We start from the raw sequence: 20,311 nt of genomic DNA on the forward strand, positions 1-20,311 counted from the left end.
TTAATGAAAGGTTGTAAGAAACAAAATGAGCAACCTGAAATTATTAATCATCTCTACATTAATGGTATTGACATATAAAATATATATTTTTTTAATGAAAAAGATTTTCCCTAATACACATAAAAGCTGAACCTATTTGTAGCCTGTCATTGAAATTAGTATGTACGTAAGATATAGCTTGTGCATATATCATGTTGTTTTTATGAGTATATGCATTTGTTTTTATTTTGCCATGTTTTGATCTGCTGTCTGTAGCCTGATCAGCATTGCAAATACCGTACCTGGATAAGTAAAAGTTAAATAAATGAAATAAATACATGGCTTCATTAACAGCTCTTATGGAGTTTTTAATTACAATAACGTGAAGTAAGTTTTGGGAAAAGAATTATACATTGAGACTTTTTATTTGTGCACATTAAAAGACAAAACAGACATTATAACCTATACCCACTGTTTAGTGGCAGTTTTGTTTGTTAGTGTGCAGTGAGATTCTCTCTGTTGAGAACTACGTTACTTGGCCAAAGGTTGGGAAACACTCAAATACGAAGAATTCTGCCCAAGAAGCCTGCATGCATTTACTGACTGCAGTAATGTAAAATGTAAATGCACACAATTAACCATTAAGTGGTGGGGGTTTTAGCTCCATAAATAAATAAATGCATACATACATACACAAATACATACATACATACTATAGTGTCAGCTATAGGTAATAAATGGAACCCTTTGTTTGGTAAAGCCTTCAAGCCTTCAACTGAATTAAACAAAACCCAAGACGACTGAGACGAAGTTGAACATAATCGTTCAGTTATACTGTGATCTCTGTGACGAGACCATAGATGACAATAAATGCTTCCAATAAATGACGATAATTGCATCAGCTGTTCAACAGTGTGCCGCTGATGTTTAATTGCAGCGACGCTTTTTGCTTTTGCCCGAATCATCGATGTACAAGTAATATGGAGACAGGTTTGGTTCCTCTGCTTTAATATGCATTCGGGAAGTGGGAAATCAGATACTTCCGACTAGGAAAAGTGCACTAGAACGCCTCTTTAAACTGCGAGGTCCGAGTTGCGAAGTCAGGAAAAAAAGATCCCGAGTTCACCGATCGACTTCAATGTTACGTCACACGGCAATGGCGACCCCATGGAGACATAGTGAATGGCAAAACATAATTTAACATATATTTGGCTTTATGTGTTTATTATTACATACATTTAGCTATTCAAAATGACTTCACGTAACACAACGTGATAGTACTGACTTCATGAGGATATTATTTACATAAATTACAGAAATTATTAAGGTTTTCTGGACGTCAAAATGTCCTGTGATGACCCAGAGCAACAATCAATTTATCGAAATTAGCCATTTTTGTTGTTTACATTCGCCCCGAACGCTTTGATGTCAGCACTGGGACAATCCAAGTGGGATAATTCCAATTTCCCACCTTCCCCGAATGCATCGTAAGCATCCAGTGCGTTGTCATATTTGCACATGCGCAGAGCTTGCACAGGTTGTTGCTGACTTCCCGAATCCCGGTCGCTAGCTTACAGCGGTTGATGTAGTAGTAGCATTTAGATGAGAGCCAAGACCTCAAGCAGGCGGTTGGAGGTGACTTTCCTTTGTCTCAGACAAAAAAATAAGGTTGTCGGTCATAAACCGTCTTGACAACATGGATTACTGGGTAAGTTGTACTTCTTTCCCCGGTGTTTATGTATACTTAGAAACGGTTACACTGTGAACGGTGATAATTGTTAAGACCTTACAGGGCTCACAGACTTGTTTATCGTCAGTGACGTAAGATAATGAACTGAGCTGTTTCCTCTCTAGGATGCTCTTAAGTCCACACGCTTTGTTTCGTTGTGAACTGTGATGTAAACGTATTACGTTTCGATTTATGGCGAGTTGCGAAACTGTTTACATGAACACCTTGGTTGAACTGTTGCTATACTCAAGCCAAGGCGACGGCAATAAACGGTGCTGTGCAGTGCATGCGCGCACTCACTCAAAATCGAAATGACTGTGCACTACAGTATCTATAATTTTAAAAGGTATTGGTGGTTGTACAGATGATCATTCCTCTGTTAAAAAAAAAAGCAAAACTGTATACAGTATTCCATTCTAACAATCGTTTCTTGTGGCGCCCATAGTTTAAAATTAGCGTTCCTGTTCTACTTGAGCCTGCAGGAAGTTTTAAACAAAGCTTTTATCGCAAGCGTGATGTGGAGTCAAATTTAGTGTCAAAGGAGGACAATGAACTCATGACAACAGACCCATGTACAGAGACAAAACAGGGGGGGCACCAGTGGGCGGCTCCTCTGACGAAGAACTCCCTTGGGGGTACAATTAACCCCGCCGTCCCAGTCTGACCTCCTCTGCCTGATGTAGATCCCAAACCAGTGACTACAGTCATTGCAATCATTTTATGAGACAATGAGTCAAACAACTGACTAATTTTGTGAAATGTTTTTGATCTGTAACTTTTCACCACTTCACAGTATATCCAGTACATTTCCATGAGAACTCAGCCTTCCCTTTGAGACAACAAAAAGTGTCTACATTGTTCGGTGAGGGGGAGCGACAATGAGTAAGCCTTAGGATATTATGTTCCACGAGTTTAGATTTGAATAGTCAAACTCATTTTTGTTGTGGGCTATGTTGAAGTTGTGGTTTCCCCCAGGTGGCCATTATGACTGTGAAAACCATATAACAGTAATGTAGGCCTAAAGGCAAGGTAGCACATTTCATACACAAATGTGCTTCACATAGTTGAAATACAACATTTAAAGGAAAAAAACAACATTGAAAGGCAAAATAATGGAAGAAATTTATGGGGAAGAAATATAAGAATTTAAGAATTTTAAAAGCAAAGTGAAGAAATAAAAAGTTGTTTGCTAAACTTACAAAAAGAATGTACAATACAAAAACTTTATTTTGGGAAAATTGATCATAGAAATGCTGTAAAAGACCATGATCATAGGTAGGAAGGGGGAGGAGGAAGCTCAATTTTTAACCTGAATATAAAAAGCATATTGGCACCACATCGTATTACATAATGGCCCCTGCAATCGATAGTAATATACTTTGGATTGTTAAGAATAAATTAAATTTTAAATCAGAAGTCATTGAAAATTGTGGCACGCAAATATGCAGTATACAACTATTGTTAAACTGTATGTAAAGAAGGATTTGGTAAAATATAAAATAATTTTGTAATGTTTGCTAAAAGTGAAGAAAAATGCAATTTTGATACAGACTTAACAAAATGGCAAAATGGAAAAAAAAAATTTAGCAAGACACATGAAGTATTCACAATTCACACTTAACAGTATTTTCTTTAGTGGGTACATAAAGTGATGCGATGAGCCGGAGCTGGCTCTCTGGACCTTAAGTTCAACAAGTGTGGTTTAGAGGGTGGAACCACGGAAAATATCTGTATGTAAAAGTAGAAAGAGTTGCCTTTTGAACTGAGATAGGGATTAATCTCTTTTTTATGACAGAAGAAGCTTTGACATGCAGGAGTCAGGACCCGGCACTTCTATCTTAATATACAAAAACAGTGATTCTCAACTGGTGGGTTGAGACCCAAAAGTGGATCACAGAGCCATAAAAAGTGGGGGCGCGGGGGCGTGCAAACAGATACTAAAAAATTACAGATGCTCCTTTTTACGACAGTTCCAACATAATGATTCGAGGTTGTGGACAGTAGTAATGATAACAGTGAAAAACTAACAATTAACTAGTTTGTTGTTTTTTTAATTCTTAAAAGCATTTTACTTTTACTCCCTCCATTTAAAAACTGATACATGGGTTTTCTACTCCTTACTTATGCGGATGATGACATGACGTAAAACAGATTTAACTAGGGCAAGGCCAAGTCAACCGTGGTTGAGATATTTATTGATTGAGATCTTGGGGTCTTATAAGGCAGAAAAATGGACAGCAATGACATGGTGGAACGTGAAGTAGGAAGGGATCATTCGTAACACCAGCAACAGATTCAGAAAAGCAATTCTCCATCCGTTGCTTTATTAACTGTTTGTGGTGCTGGCTACAAGAATGATTTGTGGCGTTGTCTTGTGACAGCCTGAAAACCACCAGCTTTTTAATAATCACAAATTCTTGTTTTAATGAGAAAAAACATATAAATAAAGTTTTCGTTTTTCCAATTGCTATCACATTAGTTTAGTCATATATTTTTTTATACTCGATTCACAACATTAGCAAATCTGGGGTTAAGTGTGCAGAAAACTTAAGTTACCCAAGGTACCGTAAATAATTGACAATAAAATTTTGTTTTTGCTCTTTACTTTAGTACTTAAAGTCAACCCAAACATATTTTTTTTAAGAATATGTTCCCAGCAGGTCCACTAGTTGAAACATTCTGATTAATTTTGCGTTTGTGGAATATAAATTAAGCAGCAAAATGCACTCATTTTTAGCCATCTCTGGGGGCGGCCATTTTGTCTTCTGTCGGCTGAAAGTGACACCACAACTGCTCACAACGACCAATCACGGCTGACCTGTTTTCTGAATCTGAGTCGTGATTGGTCGTTGTCAGCAGCTATGTCATTTTCAGTTGACAGAAGGCAAAATGGCCGCCCCCAGAGATGGCTAAAAACTAGTGGATTAACACTTATTCCACAAATGCAATATTTATCAGAATGCCCTGTTTCAACTAGTGGGCTTGCATAGAACATATTGTTGAAAAAAATATGTTCGGTTTGACTTCCGCTTTAAGTAAAATTTGTGGTGTGAAGGATCTTCTAAATCTATATGAATGGCTGGATATTAGTCAACAGGTTAACCAAAAACCAATATGGCACGTACACATTTACGGACATTGCACAATCAGTTAAAAGTGTTAGTCAGTGTGCCCTGATCTGACCAAGCTGGAGAGAATCAGCCCTACAGACAGGGCCAGCCAGGGAGGAGACCAGCCCACATTGTTTAGATTTTGAAGACAGTGTAAATGTGAGGGATGCATGTTAGACCGTGCCCCAATTCTGCCCTTGCCCGTCTGAGAGCATTCGCCAGGATGGAAAAGCTGCCCAGATCTGATCGTTGTATGATTCCTGACCTTCAGAGATGGAAAAGAAAACAAACGGGAAAATTCAATCGACTTGTGTGAGTCTTTACTTACATTCGATACCTTCTTGAAAGATAAAACGAACACGCATTGAATAAGTACGGTAGTTGTTTTGTAAATTGCTAACTGGCCTTATGGCCTCGACACCTGCAAAACATTCCAACAAATTGAACATTTTTCAATTTACTTTTTCAAATAGATGGGTTGAATCAGTAGTTCTACTTTTTTCCTCAATTCTATGTACTTCTCCTAACAGTAAGTGCAGATTACAGAGTGTGAGTACTTTTTGCCTCCTTTGACGAAAACACCATACTCTCCAGTCAACCCGTGGTCCTTTTTAGCAGCTCATCTATCGCTTGGCGCGGCTTACCTTGCCGAACCTGTTTGTTATCCTAACAGACAGCTGTTAACAGCAGCATTGTGGCTAACCTGTACTCACTGGCATCCCTCCACTCTTTAATCATTCAAACCAAATGTAAACAATACTGTTTGTAATAATCCCAATATTCACCACTTGTGACTTTCAGATACTGAAAATAATTATACAACCTGCCCAAGGTGCACAGTTATGAAGTGTTCTTACTGCTGAGCAGGCTGTCATTAGTGAAGATGTTATCTTTTTGAACCTTAATCTTTCCTCTATCGCTTAGTAGTTGAGGTGGGCGTACAAGCACCCATGCTAACAAACCTATTGTGTCATAAAAGTCCCACAGATAATGAATGAGAAATGAAAACATGCCTAAGCTTAATTTTGTATTTTTTTACTGTGATTTAAACACACCATCTTTACAAATACAGCATACTGTGTATTGAATTTTAGGATGATTTGAGGTTTTTGCCACTAGATTGTTCAACTCTCCCAATAGCGTTGGGCACCTGTGTGTGTTGATGAGCAGCATGGCTGCAGGGAGGAGTCTGTGGTGATAGAGGTTGAGTCAGCTGACAAACTAGCTGGCTCTTCTGTCTGGAGAAAGACGAGTACAGTGGCGTGTGAGCCGTTTGCACTCAGCAAAATTCTGCCAGTGTTTGTGTGAGGGGAAACCTGATGTCTATATAGAGTCAACAATGCCGACTGATGTAAGTACGTTAGCAGCCGTTACAGCCATTATACAGTATTCATTGGTCATTATGTATTTACATCCGTGTGAGTGGAAAACATTCCTTCTGTAGATTTTTGTACTGTTTGGTAATTGCATCTCTGGTTGATGTTTATGTATGACTGATGACTTATCGTAACTTGACTGATTTGATGATCGAACCCAATCCAGAAAAATGTTCAACCTCCAAATAGAGTCTACAATAGTTTCTCACAGGACACACTGGCAATAGAAATAATGCCAGACAGTATTCAGTTTGAACATTTTAAACTGTTAACCTCTGTTAGTATTAAGGCAAAAATCTGTATTATAATCTTTGCTGCACTGGCAAATTACAAAGTGATAAAGAGAAGATAAGAAAAGTCTTAGGAATTATGCACATGACTTGTGTAACATAAAGAATGACAGTGATCTGATTCTGAATTCAATGACCATCAGTACCTTCCTCTGCAGCAACAAGCCTGTGACACTGACATTTTTTGTCTTGTTTTAATGCATGCTTTGAACACATTGACACAGTGTCAGTGGCCTTGAATCTATGTTGGTCTTACTTTCATTGGCTGATCCGACAGGCTTGAGACTTTTGTTGAAAGAAATTTAGTCTTGAGGATTTTTTTTCCTGATCATACGTAACATGAGTGTAGATTACCCTTGGTAAGGGGAGGGGCGGACTCCTATAGTACAAATATTTTTGACACCGCATTGTGACCTTGAAATCGGATTGTGTGTGTGTGTTTGTATCTCTGTGTTAATCCAGAGTGTCTTGGAGATATACAAGGAGATGGTGCTCATCTACCTGGAGGAGGGCCGGCAGCAGGTGAACTCGCACTGCAGCAACTTTGAGCCATGGCAGATCATCGGAATAACGCTTGTCAGCACACTGGGAGCAGTATGGCTTAAAGGATTCCTCTTCCAACAAGAAAGTGAGTACAGTTAAAAGAACTACAATCACTTTTGTACCTTTACTGGTACCTTTCGCGTGGACTTTCAATAAATCTACATCCGAATTCTGTAGTAGTGAACTCGGTTCCGTCTCAGGTATTGCTGAGCGAAAGTTGCTTGGAGTGAGGGATTGTGCCAAAGATCAGAAGTAAACCATCTAAAGTGTTTTTTTTAATTTATTTTTTTCACCCCTTGACGTGATGATGCGTCATCGTCATCTGTCCAAAAATTGTGGTTGATGAGGTGACAGCATTTCACTCAAGTTCCTTGTCTTGTTCTTTTTGGTTTTAGGTCTCCTTTCCAGAATGAAGAAGCAATGCTTTCGACTCATCAGAAAAATACCCTTTGTTGGCGGGGCGGTACGTGCACCGACTGACTGTATCTTCTAATTCTCCTATGAGTCACGGCTGATGACTGAGTGGACCTTTGGCACACTTAACATTGCGGACTGGAGATAACGTTGACCGACTTCTTGTCATTGCCATATTACAACTAATTCTCATGAAGCTTTGACAGCACATTATATCACATTCCGTCTAAATCAGCTGCTCTATCAAAATCCTTTTGCCTGTGGAACCCAGACATCGTCGCTAAAGCAATTCTGCTCCCATAGATCCAGAGCCAACTGAACAAGGCTTTAGATGACATGTCTGCCAGTCTGTGCACTCTGAAGAATGGCATGAGTTACACTCAAAAGCTGCCCTCAAAAGGCCTCTCGCAGAGCCAAGTGCTGGACAAGATCAGCGAGTACCAAACTCTGAGTACGCACCAGAAGAGCTAATTTGGACATCAATTTTATTGTGTTTCAAAGCGACTGTGGACTGTTGTTTAGAAGCGATGTGTTGTTGCAGATGAGGTGCAGTGGCAGAACGGCTGTGTTTCAGGCGCAGTGTACTGGGGTGATGAAACACTGACAAAACTCCTGGTGAAGGTATGGATCATGTGAACATCTTATCTTAAGGCCTTCACTGCTTGATAAGTCATATTTGAATGTTTGCCACAATCAGCAGAACTCAGTTCTTAGCAATAATTTCTAAAGTCCAACACAATCAGTTCCACTGCTCTGACTTTTCCATTAGTAAATACAGTCATGAAAGTCTAACAAAACATGCATTTACATGTACAGGCAATTGGTTGAATAACATTTTTACAGTCGATGTGGTCACATAAGTGTAAAGATAAGTTAACCGCTGTAACATTAAAACCGAGTAGTCCTTAATGACAAAGGCATCACTACGAAGCTCATTTATGTTTGCAGCTTATGAATCTCATTTATGAACGTACACCAGTGTGAAAAGGATTTGCTATTGTGGGTAAAACACACCAAAAAAAATCAAAAACTGTGTGGTACATTTAGGTCTTGCCTGATATGTCTTTTTAATAATTATTGCAAAAAAACCCAACTAAAAAAGCAGAAGACATACCCAGACACATTCCTTTGATTTGCTTAGGAAGATATGCAGACATCTAGTGTGATCTCATGATAGCGGTTACATAACTGGCGAACGTTTCCAAAATATTCTACCTGTAATTCAGTGGCTCACACATGACTTAGACTTCCTCTCAAGGAATCTTTGTTTTTCATTTTTTATTTTTCCCTAACTTTTGGTTAGGTGTATGGTGATTTTGCATGGAGCAACCCACTTCATCCAGACATCTTTCCCGGTGTAAGAAAGATGGAGGCAGAGGTCGTCAGAATGGCTTGCACGCTTTTCCACGGTGGACCCAACTCATGTGGCACAGTAAGCTCATTCCTTCTTTCTCCCTTGATGGACAGTGTTACAGTACATGGATTGGCGCAAAACAGGACTTTGGCATAAAATGGCAGTTTATTGCGTTCTTTTGTTTAGGTGACTTCAGGAGGAACGGAGAGCATACTGATGGCCTGCAAGGCGTACAGAGACATGGCGTACGAACGAGGTGTCAAATACCCAGAAATGTAAGATGAACTTCACGGAACAGTGATTTCCTTTCTGCAACTCACGTTCATCTTGTCCGTTTTATTGAAACGATACTGTGTGTACAATTAATACATTTGAAATCTTTTTAAGATTACACTGAGACACATTTCCGTTGCAATCCCAGCGCTTGAGCATCAGTTTCAAGATACACATGAAAGGCTATCGTATGCCATTGCGTCTGGTATTGTTTTCTTCGCAGTGTGAATCACGTCCTTTGTTTTTTTTCTTGTTTTTTTCTCCACTTGTTGCCTTTTGTGGCACGCAGTGGAGTGAGAGATGCTGAAATGCATCTACCACTCTCAGAGACGCTAAAGGCGGTAGTAACAATAATTACAATTTGAAACAGTAATGCTCACCATCTGAACAGTTTTTCCTGTTTGTCGACCATTTCATTACTTGGTATGTTCAAGGCTCGGCGGTTTTAAAGCTTTTTCTTGACAAACATTTTTTTGCTGTTTCTGCAGTCTCGCGCCAGTTAGCGTCCATGCGGCTTTTGACAAAGCAGCGCATTACTTTGGGATGAAGCTTGTTCACATTCCTCTCAATATGAAAACAATGCAGGTTGATGTAAAGGTGAGAGGGAAATAAAGCATGTGTGAGTTGACTTGATGAATTGTACAAGTATTCCATTTTGTTTTCCCTGCTTAATCTTAACAAGGCTATGAAGAGAGCAATCAACAAGAACACAGCCATGCTTGTTTGCTCCGCCCCCCAGTTTCCACACGGGATTATAGACCCTATCGAAGAAGTTGGCAAGGTCAGAAGCCGAAGCATTTCTCTTTTAACTTGTACTTCATTTAATTTGTTCTGCCTTTGAAACTTGATACATGACCTGTTTTCCAGCTGGCTGTGCGCAACCGCCTGCCGTTGCATGTGGATGCATGCCTGGGCGGTTTTCTGATCGTCTTCATGGCCAAGGCTGGCTACACCCTCGCACCATTTGACTTCAGGGTAAAAGGTGTTACCAGCATCTCTGCAGACACTCATAAGGTGAGAAGACGTTGCCTCCTTTCATTTTCAAGTTCTTTTAGACAATGGGGTCCACATAGTCTTAAGATGTAAAACCGAAAAACAACCACAATACTTCAGTTTCCCAATCTTTTGTCTTGAGACAAAACATGTGACAGTGACAGCAGCACTTCTGCGTACAGTGGCTGTTTTGTACCAAAATAAAACTGCTTCATTATGTGGATAGCAGGTCATGAAGGCACCATTGCATGTCAATATTATTCAAACAAGGATAAGAGTAGTCAGGCAGCAATGAGTTTCTGCACAATTATACACGTGTGAAACACAGAAATTGCATACAATACTGAAGCTCAAGCTGCGAGGACTTCTTTATCTGTGATGTAAACAACGCATGTGGGGAAAACCACTGTTTTTGCCGGAAATGACTGCTGTGTCACTTATGCAATACTCAAAAAAATTGACTAAATTTGAACGCATTTCATGCAATTGTAATTCATAAATTGTCATTCTGTTAGTTGAAGAAAAATATAACTTGCTATACAATTGTGTGGAGCCAGCTGAGTAAAATAGTAACTTCAGTCAATGTTTCATTTCAATTTTCAATTGCAATTTATTTATTTGAAGGGTGAGTGCACGTTGGTGAACATCATGAACAAAATACAGACGTAAACAAGCCAGATTAACGCCATAGGCTAATTTCTATCTGTTGTCCCCAGGCAGATGTTCCCTAAAATAAAAATGATAAAACATGATAAAAATCTTTCACGTTACATTAAACCAGTTGACTATATACTATTTTATATGCATGTCAGAATCTACCATTATGACAGGTTTAATCCAGATCTGATCCATATCATGCACAAAACAAAACAAAGATGCATTTTATGTTCCTCTGTGGGCAAATTTCCGAATCAATGCTGCATGTCTTTTTTGACATTTCTCTTTAGTACGGCTACGCCCCCAAAGGTTCCTCAGTGATTCTCTACAGTGATAAAAAGTACCGTCACTATCAGTACTTTGTGGCTCCAGACTGGCAGGGCGGAATCTACGCCTCGCCCTCAATCGCGGGTTCCAGGCCCGGAGGAATTGTCGCGGCCTGCTGGGCGACCATGATGCACTTAGGAGAGAATGGATACGTGGACGCCACTCGGAAGATCATCAGTGTAGCACGCAAAATCAAAGCAGAGTAAGACCAAATTTTGTTTGTGGATTTGTGATAGTTTTGAACATTGAAAAGCTCATTTTGTTTCCTTATTGACAGGGTTCGAAAGATGAAAGGTGTGTTTGTTTTCGGGGACCCCGAAGTTTCAGTGGTGGCGATAGGCTCGCACGATTTTGATATTTTCCGTCTGTCTAATGCACTGACGTCAAAGGGCTGGAATCTGAACACACTTCAGTATCCATCCAGGTAAGTAGAAGGCAGATCCACCAACCTTGTTCCACAGTACCAGCAGTGCACGCTCTCGTGACAATGTTGTAATGTCTTGACAGCATCCACATTTGTTGCACAGTTCTGCACACCCAGCCAGGTGTTGTGGAGCGCTTTGTTAGTGATGTCAGAGAACAGGTTGCCATCATTATGAAGAACCCCAAAGAGAAAACCACAGGAATGGTGAGCTGACACCTCTGACACACCTGCGCCAAATGAGTCTAATCCAGGGGTCACCAACTCCGGTCCTGGAGGGCACCGGTCCTGCAGGTTTTCAATCTCTCCCTGCTGTAACACACCTGATTCAAATGATCAGCTCATCAGCAAGCTCTTGAGAAGCCTGATAACGATCCTGATCATTTTAGCAGGTGTGTTACAGCAGGGAGAGATTGAAAACCTGGAGGACAGGTGCCCTCGAGGACCGGAGTTGGTGACCCCTGATCTAGTCAATGTGCAACACAATTTGCTGCTGTGCTAGCAAATAGCAGTTTTCACAATTATTCATGATTAGCTTCAATTAATGTTATCGTCTGGTTATATGTATAATTGACGTTTTGAGCTGTAGATAATAGTAGTACTAGTAGTCTAATGGTTTACCATTTGTGTAATAATTTGATGATACTTCAAAGTGTTAACAGACTCACATTAGACAGTTGTATAGCTAATGTGCACGTCACAGCCTGACTCTTCAGTAGTGTTGCCAGAGCGTTGTTGTGCTCATTTCTTCCTCAGTTGAACGTACTCTATGTAAGCCTTGTGAAAATGGTGTTTTTGGGTGCCATCGTTAGTGATACACCTTTTATAGACCGGGCCGATATTTCGGCATTTTGGTGCATATTGGCATCGGCCATTTTTCAAAATCCAACGGCCAATAGGTTATCAATTAAAAAATTGGTTATTTTGAGATGTTCTCTGCTGGCAGCTCACACTGGTGACCTGCTGGAAGAATGTAGTATGTATTTTTTTTTTTTTTTTAACTTAAACTAATAATAATAATGAGTGGTAAGTGAAGGATTATTGCATTTTGTAAAACGTCATTTACTTTAGAAAACTTAAGTGTTAATTTGTTGACATTTTCAGTTAACATTTGGTTAGCTTGCAAGCTCCCTGCACTTTTTGTTCGAAATTTTAAACCCTGAAATTAATTTTTTAGGATTGAAAAACACTTTTAATATGTTGCGAATCTGAAAAACAGGTTAATAAACATGCCCTTAAAGTCATGTAAAAAAAAGTGTTGGGAGTTTGCATTTGTAGGTCAATGTTTTCACTTTTACTGCAAATGAATAAACAACCTTCTTGACTACTAATAATCAGTATGGCCCCTGAAAAAAAACATGTCTATCAGTAGCCATCATCCTTAACATTTGTATCATAAACACTCAACATGTCTGCTGAATTAGATTTTTTGTACTTCCGTAAGTGTAATCCATCAGGAAACGCAGTTTATTTGATCTGTTTATGCGTGTGTGTGGTTTGTGAAAGCAAATATGTAGGTAGACTTCAAAGTACTTTAGGCGAGTAAAGATAAGATGACACTTGAACCAGTACGCTGACTCACTCCTGTTCTTCCCTTCTGTCCCAAGGGAGCGATCTATGGCATGGCCCAGTCCATCCCAGACAGATCCATGGTAACGGAGATCTCCAGAGGCTTCCTGGACTGTCTGTACAACACGGAGATGCCCAAGTCCAGTACCAGCCACATGAACGGTAACGGCAAAGCCGACTGAAAAGGGATCAGGGTTGTTCTGAACTCGCTGCACACGGGGAACTTGCTCCTCTCCTCCCAGTGCTCCGAGTTCATGGCTGAATGGTTGCCTTATCCCGAATCACTGTACCGAAAATGCCTGCAAAGGTTTTTAAAGCACAAGACATCCTTTTAAATCACTCCCCTGAGGAAATTTACTCAAATACTGGCTCTCTTAAATGAGGTTTGGTATTCAAATTGATTTAAATAATTTAGGGAATATATTTGTGTCATTAGATTCATTTCAATACTAACCAATCTGCATAGCAAAGTCGGAACATTTCAGTTTGCCGCCGTCGTTTTGACAATCTCTGATGACTCAGCAAAAAAGCAGACCACTGAGAGCTTGTTGCTCTGCTGCACTTGTGAAACAGGATCCAACTGCATGAGACCGGTTCTGCATATCATGAAAACTGTTCTCTAACAGCGACTTTAACGTAAAAGCACTGCAATGGGCTGGCCGGGAACAAATCAGGTTCCAATTTAAACCACATGATAGTACCACTTTGTCACCCTGTACGCTTACGTCCTCGTTTGATAGCACTTAATGTAATTACTTTCAATTGAGCTGCATTTGTTGTACATTTGTAGTTGGACTTCAAATATGTGAGTGTTTTATACCACATGATGACAGGCAAATGCTTGAAATTGAACAGCTAGCGTAACCCAAAGCTTAACAGCTGTATTGGTCATCTAACCCTTTTGATAACAACCCGGTTAATCACATCGAAAAGATCGTCGAAGCGATTGTAGCTGTTGCTCAAGTGCATGACTTGATTTGTAGAGTCACCCATGTTTTGATAATTGTGTCCTAATTCAATCTACCTCACTTTGTACTTTTACTTTTGGTGCAAACCTACAAATCATCTGTTTGCTTTTCTTCCTAAAAGTTGCGCCTGTTTAACGTTAACACTGTCAGGCCGTTTGAGTTATCTTTGAACTCAGTCACTGCCAAGGACATTTATTTGTCTTTTCACAGTCCAGCCATTCAATCCCAGGAACTTATTTATATTTTTTTCAAAATTTTCAAACGTTAGGGTAAAAGAGGGTCTGAAAATGTCTGGCAGTGAATGAGTTAATGTAGAGAAGAAGAAAAAAATAGCGATCCGCCATGTTTGAGGCTATTGATTGACAAGACAACACATTTTCACCCCTGCACTCGAAGGACCATCTTTTATATTCATAGAATTGTTTCTCTCTTTGTGCAATAACTGTTTGTTTTATAAAATGATAGAATGGGGACTTGTGTAATAACAGTTAGCAAAATGTAATCATGTTTATTGATAGCTTATCAGGCCAGTGAGTGTTTGTATACTTACAAATGTTGAATAGTTTTCAAATGATTGAAATGAATGTTTTAACATGTCCGAGCTGCACTCTTATCAGGGTTTTAGTGTTGATTCAGATAGTGCCTGCCTGGTTTAAAATCCGATGGCAACATCACCCACCACCACCACTACCACCTATGATGCATAGCTCAATGGATGAATATTCACAATTGAATCGCATAAATAATTTTTGCAGCGCTTTATAAGTGACTTACTGTATGTTGTACTTTCAATGGATGTTTTTATTATGTAACAATAATGTGTTCACCTCTGTGCCTACGGAGGGTCCTGGTCATACTACTTTTATTTCCACTTAACACGCTCAGGGATTCGATCTGGTTTCAGATGGCATTTCAAGTTTCAAGTTCAGTGCGCTTATCCGGGGTGTGCACAATACTCAGTCAACTTCAATTGTCATTGAGAAAGGATTTCAGTCTGATTGCAGGTCTGACATTTGTGTACACCAGGACAATATATGGCTTATGTGCTTGTGATATTCATCAAAGTTTCATCTAATAGCCCCCCATGGTTACTACAATCAAGAAGTCAAACTTTAATCAGCATCAAAAATTTGCAGTTTAGTGTTAAGATTTACTAACTTGGAATCTTTAATGTTATGTTTTCAATAAAATACATACTGTGCTTTGTTTTTGCTTTTTTTGTGTATGTGTGTATTTTAGTAAAAACAAGAAGAAAGGGAACGTTTGCAATAAAGTATTTTAGTACAAAAGAAAGCTTTCGGTGGAGAGACATGATTGTTGTGAATAATACTGGTAATTGAAGCCAAAATGATCTACAGATGTGTTTTCACCAACAATACACCATTAATTGAATGAGAACAAAACATTGGTTGGAAATTGTCCATTTTCCTCTAATACACATTTAATTGAAATTAAATAGAATTCCTTTGTAATATGTAGGAAAATAATTCCTGAAAGATGAACTTTCACTATGACAATTCCAATCAGCTACTTTGCTGTCTGCAAAGCCACTAACAGACCTCTGTAAAAACACATTTGACACTTTACAGGCCACTGCAATATTCAACAAATACCACAAAAAGTTACTCTTTGGGTACTTTAGGCACACGGAGTATGTCAACTTCATCAGCTTGTGGTCACATCAGAGAGGCTTGGTCAATGAAGGTAGCCAAAGTGATGTCGCGCTGCGAGAGCCCCCCACAGTCGTGCGTGCTCAGAGTAATCTGCACCTGGGTGGTCACAATGCAAGGACATAAGTGTCACTAACTTAAAGTTGTTAAAACCAAGTAGTTTAATGATATCTAATGTCTGAGTTATACTAAAAATTTGTTTGGGTTTAATGAAACATTCAAAATGTTAAACACAGACTTATTAAATATTGATGGGGGGGAAAAAAACAAATTTTTGCATTATCTGGACTAATGGTGTTTTTACATTCAATCTATCATATTTAACACATTATGTCTAACATGTTTAAAAAAAAAAAACACCAAAAATGAAGGGATTTCAGATTTAAAAAATAAATAAAAAGAAAAACATTAAAGGGATACTTGGATGATCTTAACATTGGCACTTGCATGTAAAAATGACATCAGTACTAATATGCCCACCTCCGTAGTGATTTAAGGACATTTTTTGTGATTAGGTTTACGATAAATTTCCCCGCCCCTTTTCGGGCCGTGGCTTATGTTATGTTTTCGGTCTCAGCTGTCCACGTCACAGAAGGGAGCCAAGCTTGGTAATATTGCTCGCTTTGTCAGTTCTGTTGTCTAAAATGGCGACCGATTGCCACCGAAATGCAAATGCACATTACTACTCTGGTCCACTTCAACCTGTGAAAGTATAAAAGTGTTCTGCACAATAGTTTGGATTTATTGACATAAAACGTGATCTCATTATGATCACCTCCACAAAATCAAAAATACCGTGGCGATCACTTCCCCACTTACACAGGCTGAAGCGGACACGAGCATGAAGGCGCACACGAACCCCGACTGGTTTATATTTCGGACATTTAGCGAGGCTAAACTCGTGTCAACTCCCAGGAGGGAGACGGCGGCTTGCAGCGAGCAGCAGGGCAGGCATATTGGAGCTTTATACCCCCACCCCCTTCCCTCCCCAGCTAAAGGTAGGATAACGGGATGGCTAATAGCAACAACTAGCTTCAGGCCGGTAAAAACAAAAGGCGTTAGCACAACAACATTAGCTCCTTACTGTCCGCGCAGCATGACGAGGTGATCATAAGCCTGTGTCTTCATGTCGCGGGGTTGCCTCCCGAGTAGGGTTGCCAACCGTCCCTTGAACAGCGGAATCGTCCCGTATTTAGGAACGTAAGTACGCGTCCCGTATTGAGTTGTAAAGGGACGCACTTTGTCCCGTGATATCGTCAGAGTAAAAAATAATCTAAAATGTAGATGGAATTAATGAACAACAGTTCCCTTTATATGACAATTTACGGTAACGGTCCTAGGCCCTCCCCTGCTCTCTGACCAATGAGCTGACAGCACATTCATCCATAGTATGACGATACAGAATCTGCTTATCTTATTGGTCGAGGTAATGTCGCTTGCCAAAGTAGATAGCGGAAGTCAACAAAGCAGCATGACATATTTGTTGTCCACCAGACAACGCCAGAGATGGATATGCTTTGTAAAGAATTATTTGTTTTTTTTAACCCTCCGATCAAGGTTAATATGGGAATGTGCAATGATTGTCAGCATGTGAAAATGTTCTGCTGAACTGATTAAAGGTGAGCTCATTTTGAGCCTCAACTATGACATATGTCTTACTCAGTGTTTTGCTCTGCAGTAGTCAAAGACGTTTCTGCCAAGGCAGAAATCTTGTTGCCCTTGGCAACACATAGTGGAAATTTGAGAATTCTGATTGGATGACAATACAACCTTCTAAATTATACATTAATAAATATATTATAAATATGAATTAATTGCAAATATCACTACCTTATCTTGTGGATCGATACTTAAAATTGAGGAATCTGGATCGAAATATCAATATTTTGGTATTGATACGCCCATCCGTAGTTGAAGGCAGTCAGGTCGGCCGTCCCAGCCGATGAGGTGTCCCTTATTTATTTTTCTGGGAGTTGGCGACCCTACTCCCAAGCAGTCGTGTGCGTTGTCCGACACCACTTGCAGCCGCCAGCAAGCGTCAATGTTCAGCAAACAAAAAGTTCCGGCGAGGAGTCTGACTGCACAGCCTAGTGTGGCTGCATTGGAACGTACCGTTTCGGCTGTTTCGTTCCACGGCGTGTTGTCGGTCGAAAAACTGTGGCCATTCCTCATCCAAACAAATGTGCACGTCCACTCGTTCCCACTTCAGTCTCTGTAAATATCCTGACTGGTTTTAAATGCCTCGCTCGTCCTAACCGTGATCAGCAAAGAAGCAGTGTTTTTTTGTTTGTTTTTTAAAGCAAAGAAGCAGTGTGCGCTCGTCCCAGTATAAATCTATGTAGCTCATGTTCACTTCCACATTTCCTCATTCTCATAAATCAGCCACATAGAGAGGTTAATCCTTTTGATATGTTGAAGTGGTCATTAGTAAGGATGTCCACATACATTTTGGTGCCAATTGATCACCGTTTTTGGACGTTATAAGCAATGAGAGTACAATGATTTCCAATGGAGAGTTTATAATCGGTCCCTCCAGTGACTCCGACCGAACGGTAGGGGGGGCTTTGCGCAAAATCAACTGGGACACAAACAAGTCACCCATGACCCTATTGAGGACAAGCGCTATAGAAAATGGATAGATGGAATTTCTCGCCCTTTCACAACTAATTGCAGCCAGGCTACATACTGTATTGTATACCATCCCAAGGGCGGCAGGTAGCCCCCAATGACCACATGACTAGCCTATGGGCTTGTTCTAAAAATAGCGCACAAGCACAGATTTTTGAAAAATGTATACACTTGCACTGTAATTATATTTTAATTATTATTTTTTATTTTTTTATTAGAATAAATTTGTTGTTGTTTTTTATAGTAATGTGTTCTTTATCAATATTTGTGTTATCTACCATGTAGACACATATTGTGAGATCTCAGCCATTAACATGATCCTCATCTTCACATGGTATTATATTAGAAGTGTGTATACCCAAGGAGTAGCTCTAAGTTTCACAAAGTTTGGTGACCATTGCAATAGAATTCCCCCACTATTAATGGAGGATAGGGACTGAGCCTTTCCACAGAACAAAAAAGCAAGTAATTGGCGCCACCCAAAATTCATAAAGATGCAACAAGATGGTGACAAAGACTATTTTTCTAAATGAAGCTCCTCAACTCACTTCAGAAAGGTTCCATTCCAACAACACGCCACGAGAAGGGACCAGCAAATTTCAGTGAATAACAGAGGATAGGTTGATTTTTTTTTTTCTTTTTTTTTTTCTTCCAATCCCCATCCCCCAAATATGAGTTTGCGAATGCCGAACTGTAAGTATGTGGCGGTTCACACTAGTACCTTATTGTAAACATTGAACCACTCGGGATGATGGTTCATCTTCTCTGCTTGTAGTGCCACTCTGGACATGAAACCAAAGGCCTGGGTGGGAGAATATTGATTTCAATTGTCAATATGCTCAACAATGTACCTATTGATTGTGTGTGTGACATGTTAAGAATAAGAACCTGATTAAAATCTTTGAAAAGAAACTCTTTGTAGATGGCGTCCCGGCCCACCACCTCCACCCATTGGGCGTTCTGCAACAGTGGCAGAAGGTGAGCTCTCTCCTCTTCAGTCAAACCCTGGATTTTAGCAGCCTGAAATGACACGGGGGAGAGTGAGGGGGGCAGTTACACCAACACAAACTGTGATTGGCTACACAGGAATCCCATCTGGAAACAATGAGAAGCTGCATTATTTGCTTTAAAACTGGCTGGTACAAAGCTATGTGGTGGTCATGGGGGCGGGTGTGGGGGTTATTTGCCCTCCCTCTGTTCATTTGGCACATGACGTGGAATCACATAAATTACATGTCTGATGCCGGTTCCCTGTCACACCTTGTGACCCTGCACTCGATGACTAATTCTTGATTTCTGTATAGCGTGATGTATTTTTGCAGGGGAGGGGTCATTAAAATAAAAGGCTGTGTCCCCAGGCCAGCTCTTGAGCTCCGAGAATACGTGAGAGCCTACAGGGGAGCAATGACATCAACAGGTATCATAGCAACGCTGTAATCTGCTGATCAGTGGCTCCAGCAAACAATAAGCAGACTCAAGCCTCGCCTACTATCACACAAGCGTCATACATGTGCATGTGCAAAACAAGCCATGAAAGTATATTCATAAATAAACTGCGGGCAATGTAATTTTCACAAACACAGTATTAGAGCAATGCTCATACGAATACTGTAATTGTGCTCCCAATCATGATTACTACAGTAGTAAATGTATAGGAGATTTACACCAAAGGGTTCCAACATGTTTGTCAGAGGTTGTGTACTCACCATGTTTGCAGAGCGGTCTCATGCACAAAGGCAGCGGCTTCTTCCTGTGCTCTGACAACAACTGGAGTGAATCAACACATGAGCTGCAACTAAGGTCCTCTTTTTAGCTGTCCTGGTAGAAGCCTGATCAGAAATCCATCTGTCAATAGTGGTTTAATCATAAACCCCTGCTGCTGAACTCGTGCCCAGGCTATCGCAGCACAAAAACAATCCCAGACTATTTGTAATGCATTTATGTAAACGTGTTAGAGATAACCTTAAAGTCCCATATGATAGTCGACAGAGTGGTCGCTACAACAAAGCG

The 20,311-nt window shown here is 40.0% G+C and overlaps 2 protein-coding genes across 3 annotated transcripts; one reads left to right on the plus strand and one right to left on the minus strand.

Moving 5' to 3' along the window:
• Positions 1 to 1,488: 1,488 nt before the first annotated feature.
• sgpl1 (sphingosine-1-phosphate lyase 1) lies at positions 1,489 to 15,209 on the plus strand. Of its 2 annotated transcripts, XR_015088629.1 has the most exons (15): positions 1,489 to 1,687; positions 6,947 to 7,112; positions 7,423 to 7,490; positions 7,745 to 7,892; positions 7,983 to 8,062; positions 8,745 to 8,873; positions 8,982 to 9,070; positions 9,557 to 9,665; positions 9,751 to 9,849; positions 9,936 to 10,082; positions 11,009 to 11,247; positions 11,323 to 11,339; positions 11,435 to 11,469; positions 11,553 to 11,673; positions 13,074 to 13,222. XR_015088629.1 is itself a non-coding variant. In XM_086045120.1 (14 exons), the coding sequence occupies exons 1-14, from the start codon at positions 1,676 to 1,678 to the stop codon at positions 13,215 to 13,217; spliced, it is 1,698 nt and encodes a 565-aa protein (XP_085901246.1). In that variant the 5' UTR covers positions 1,491 to 1,675; the 3' UTR covers positions 13,218 to 15,209. The 2 variants fall into 2 exon arrangements, 1 of the variants encoding a protein (XP_085901246.1); XM_086045120.1 differs by having other exon boundaries at positions 1,491 to 1,687; positions 11,323 to 11,469; positions 13,074 to 15,209.
• Positions 15,210 to 15,261: 52 nt separating this feature from the next.
• Positions 15,262 to 20,087, minus strand: pcbd1 (pterin-4 alpha-carbinolamine dehydratase/dimerization cofactor of hepatocyte nuclear factor 1 alpha). The gene is given in 4 exon segments (XM_086045121.1): positions 15,262 to 15,772; positions 19,023 to 19,103; positions 19,190 to 19,321; positions 20,004 to 20,087. Coding segments are annotated over 4 exon segments (390 nt in total). The 3' UTR covers positions 15,262 to 15,679.
• Positions 20,088 to 20,311: the final 224 nt, after the last annotated feature.

The sequence above is a fragment of the Filicampus tigris genome, chromosome 11 (genome assembly GCF_054856515.1).
Source record: "Filicampus tigris isolate MCC_2025a chromosome 11, RoL_Ftig_1.0, whole genome shotgun sequence".
In the NCBI taxonomy this organism is placed as follows: Eukaryota; Metazoa; Chordata; class Actinopteri; order Syngnathiformes; family Syngnathidae; genus Filicampus; species Filicampus tigris.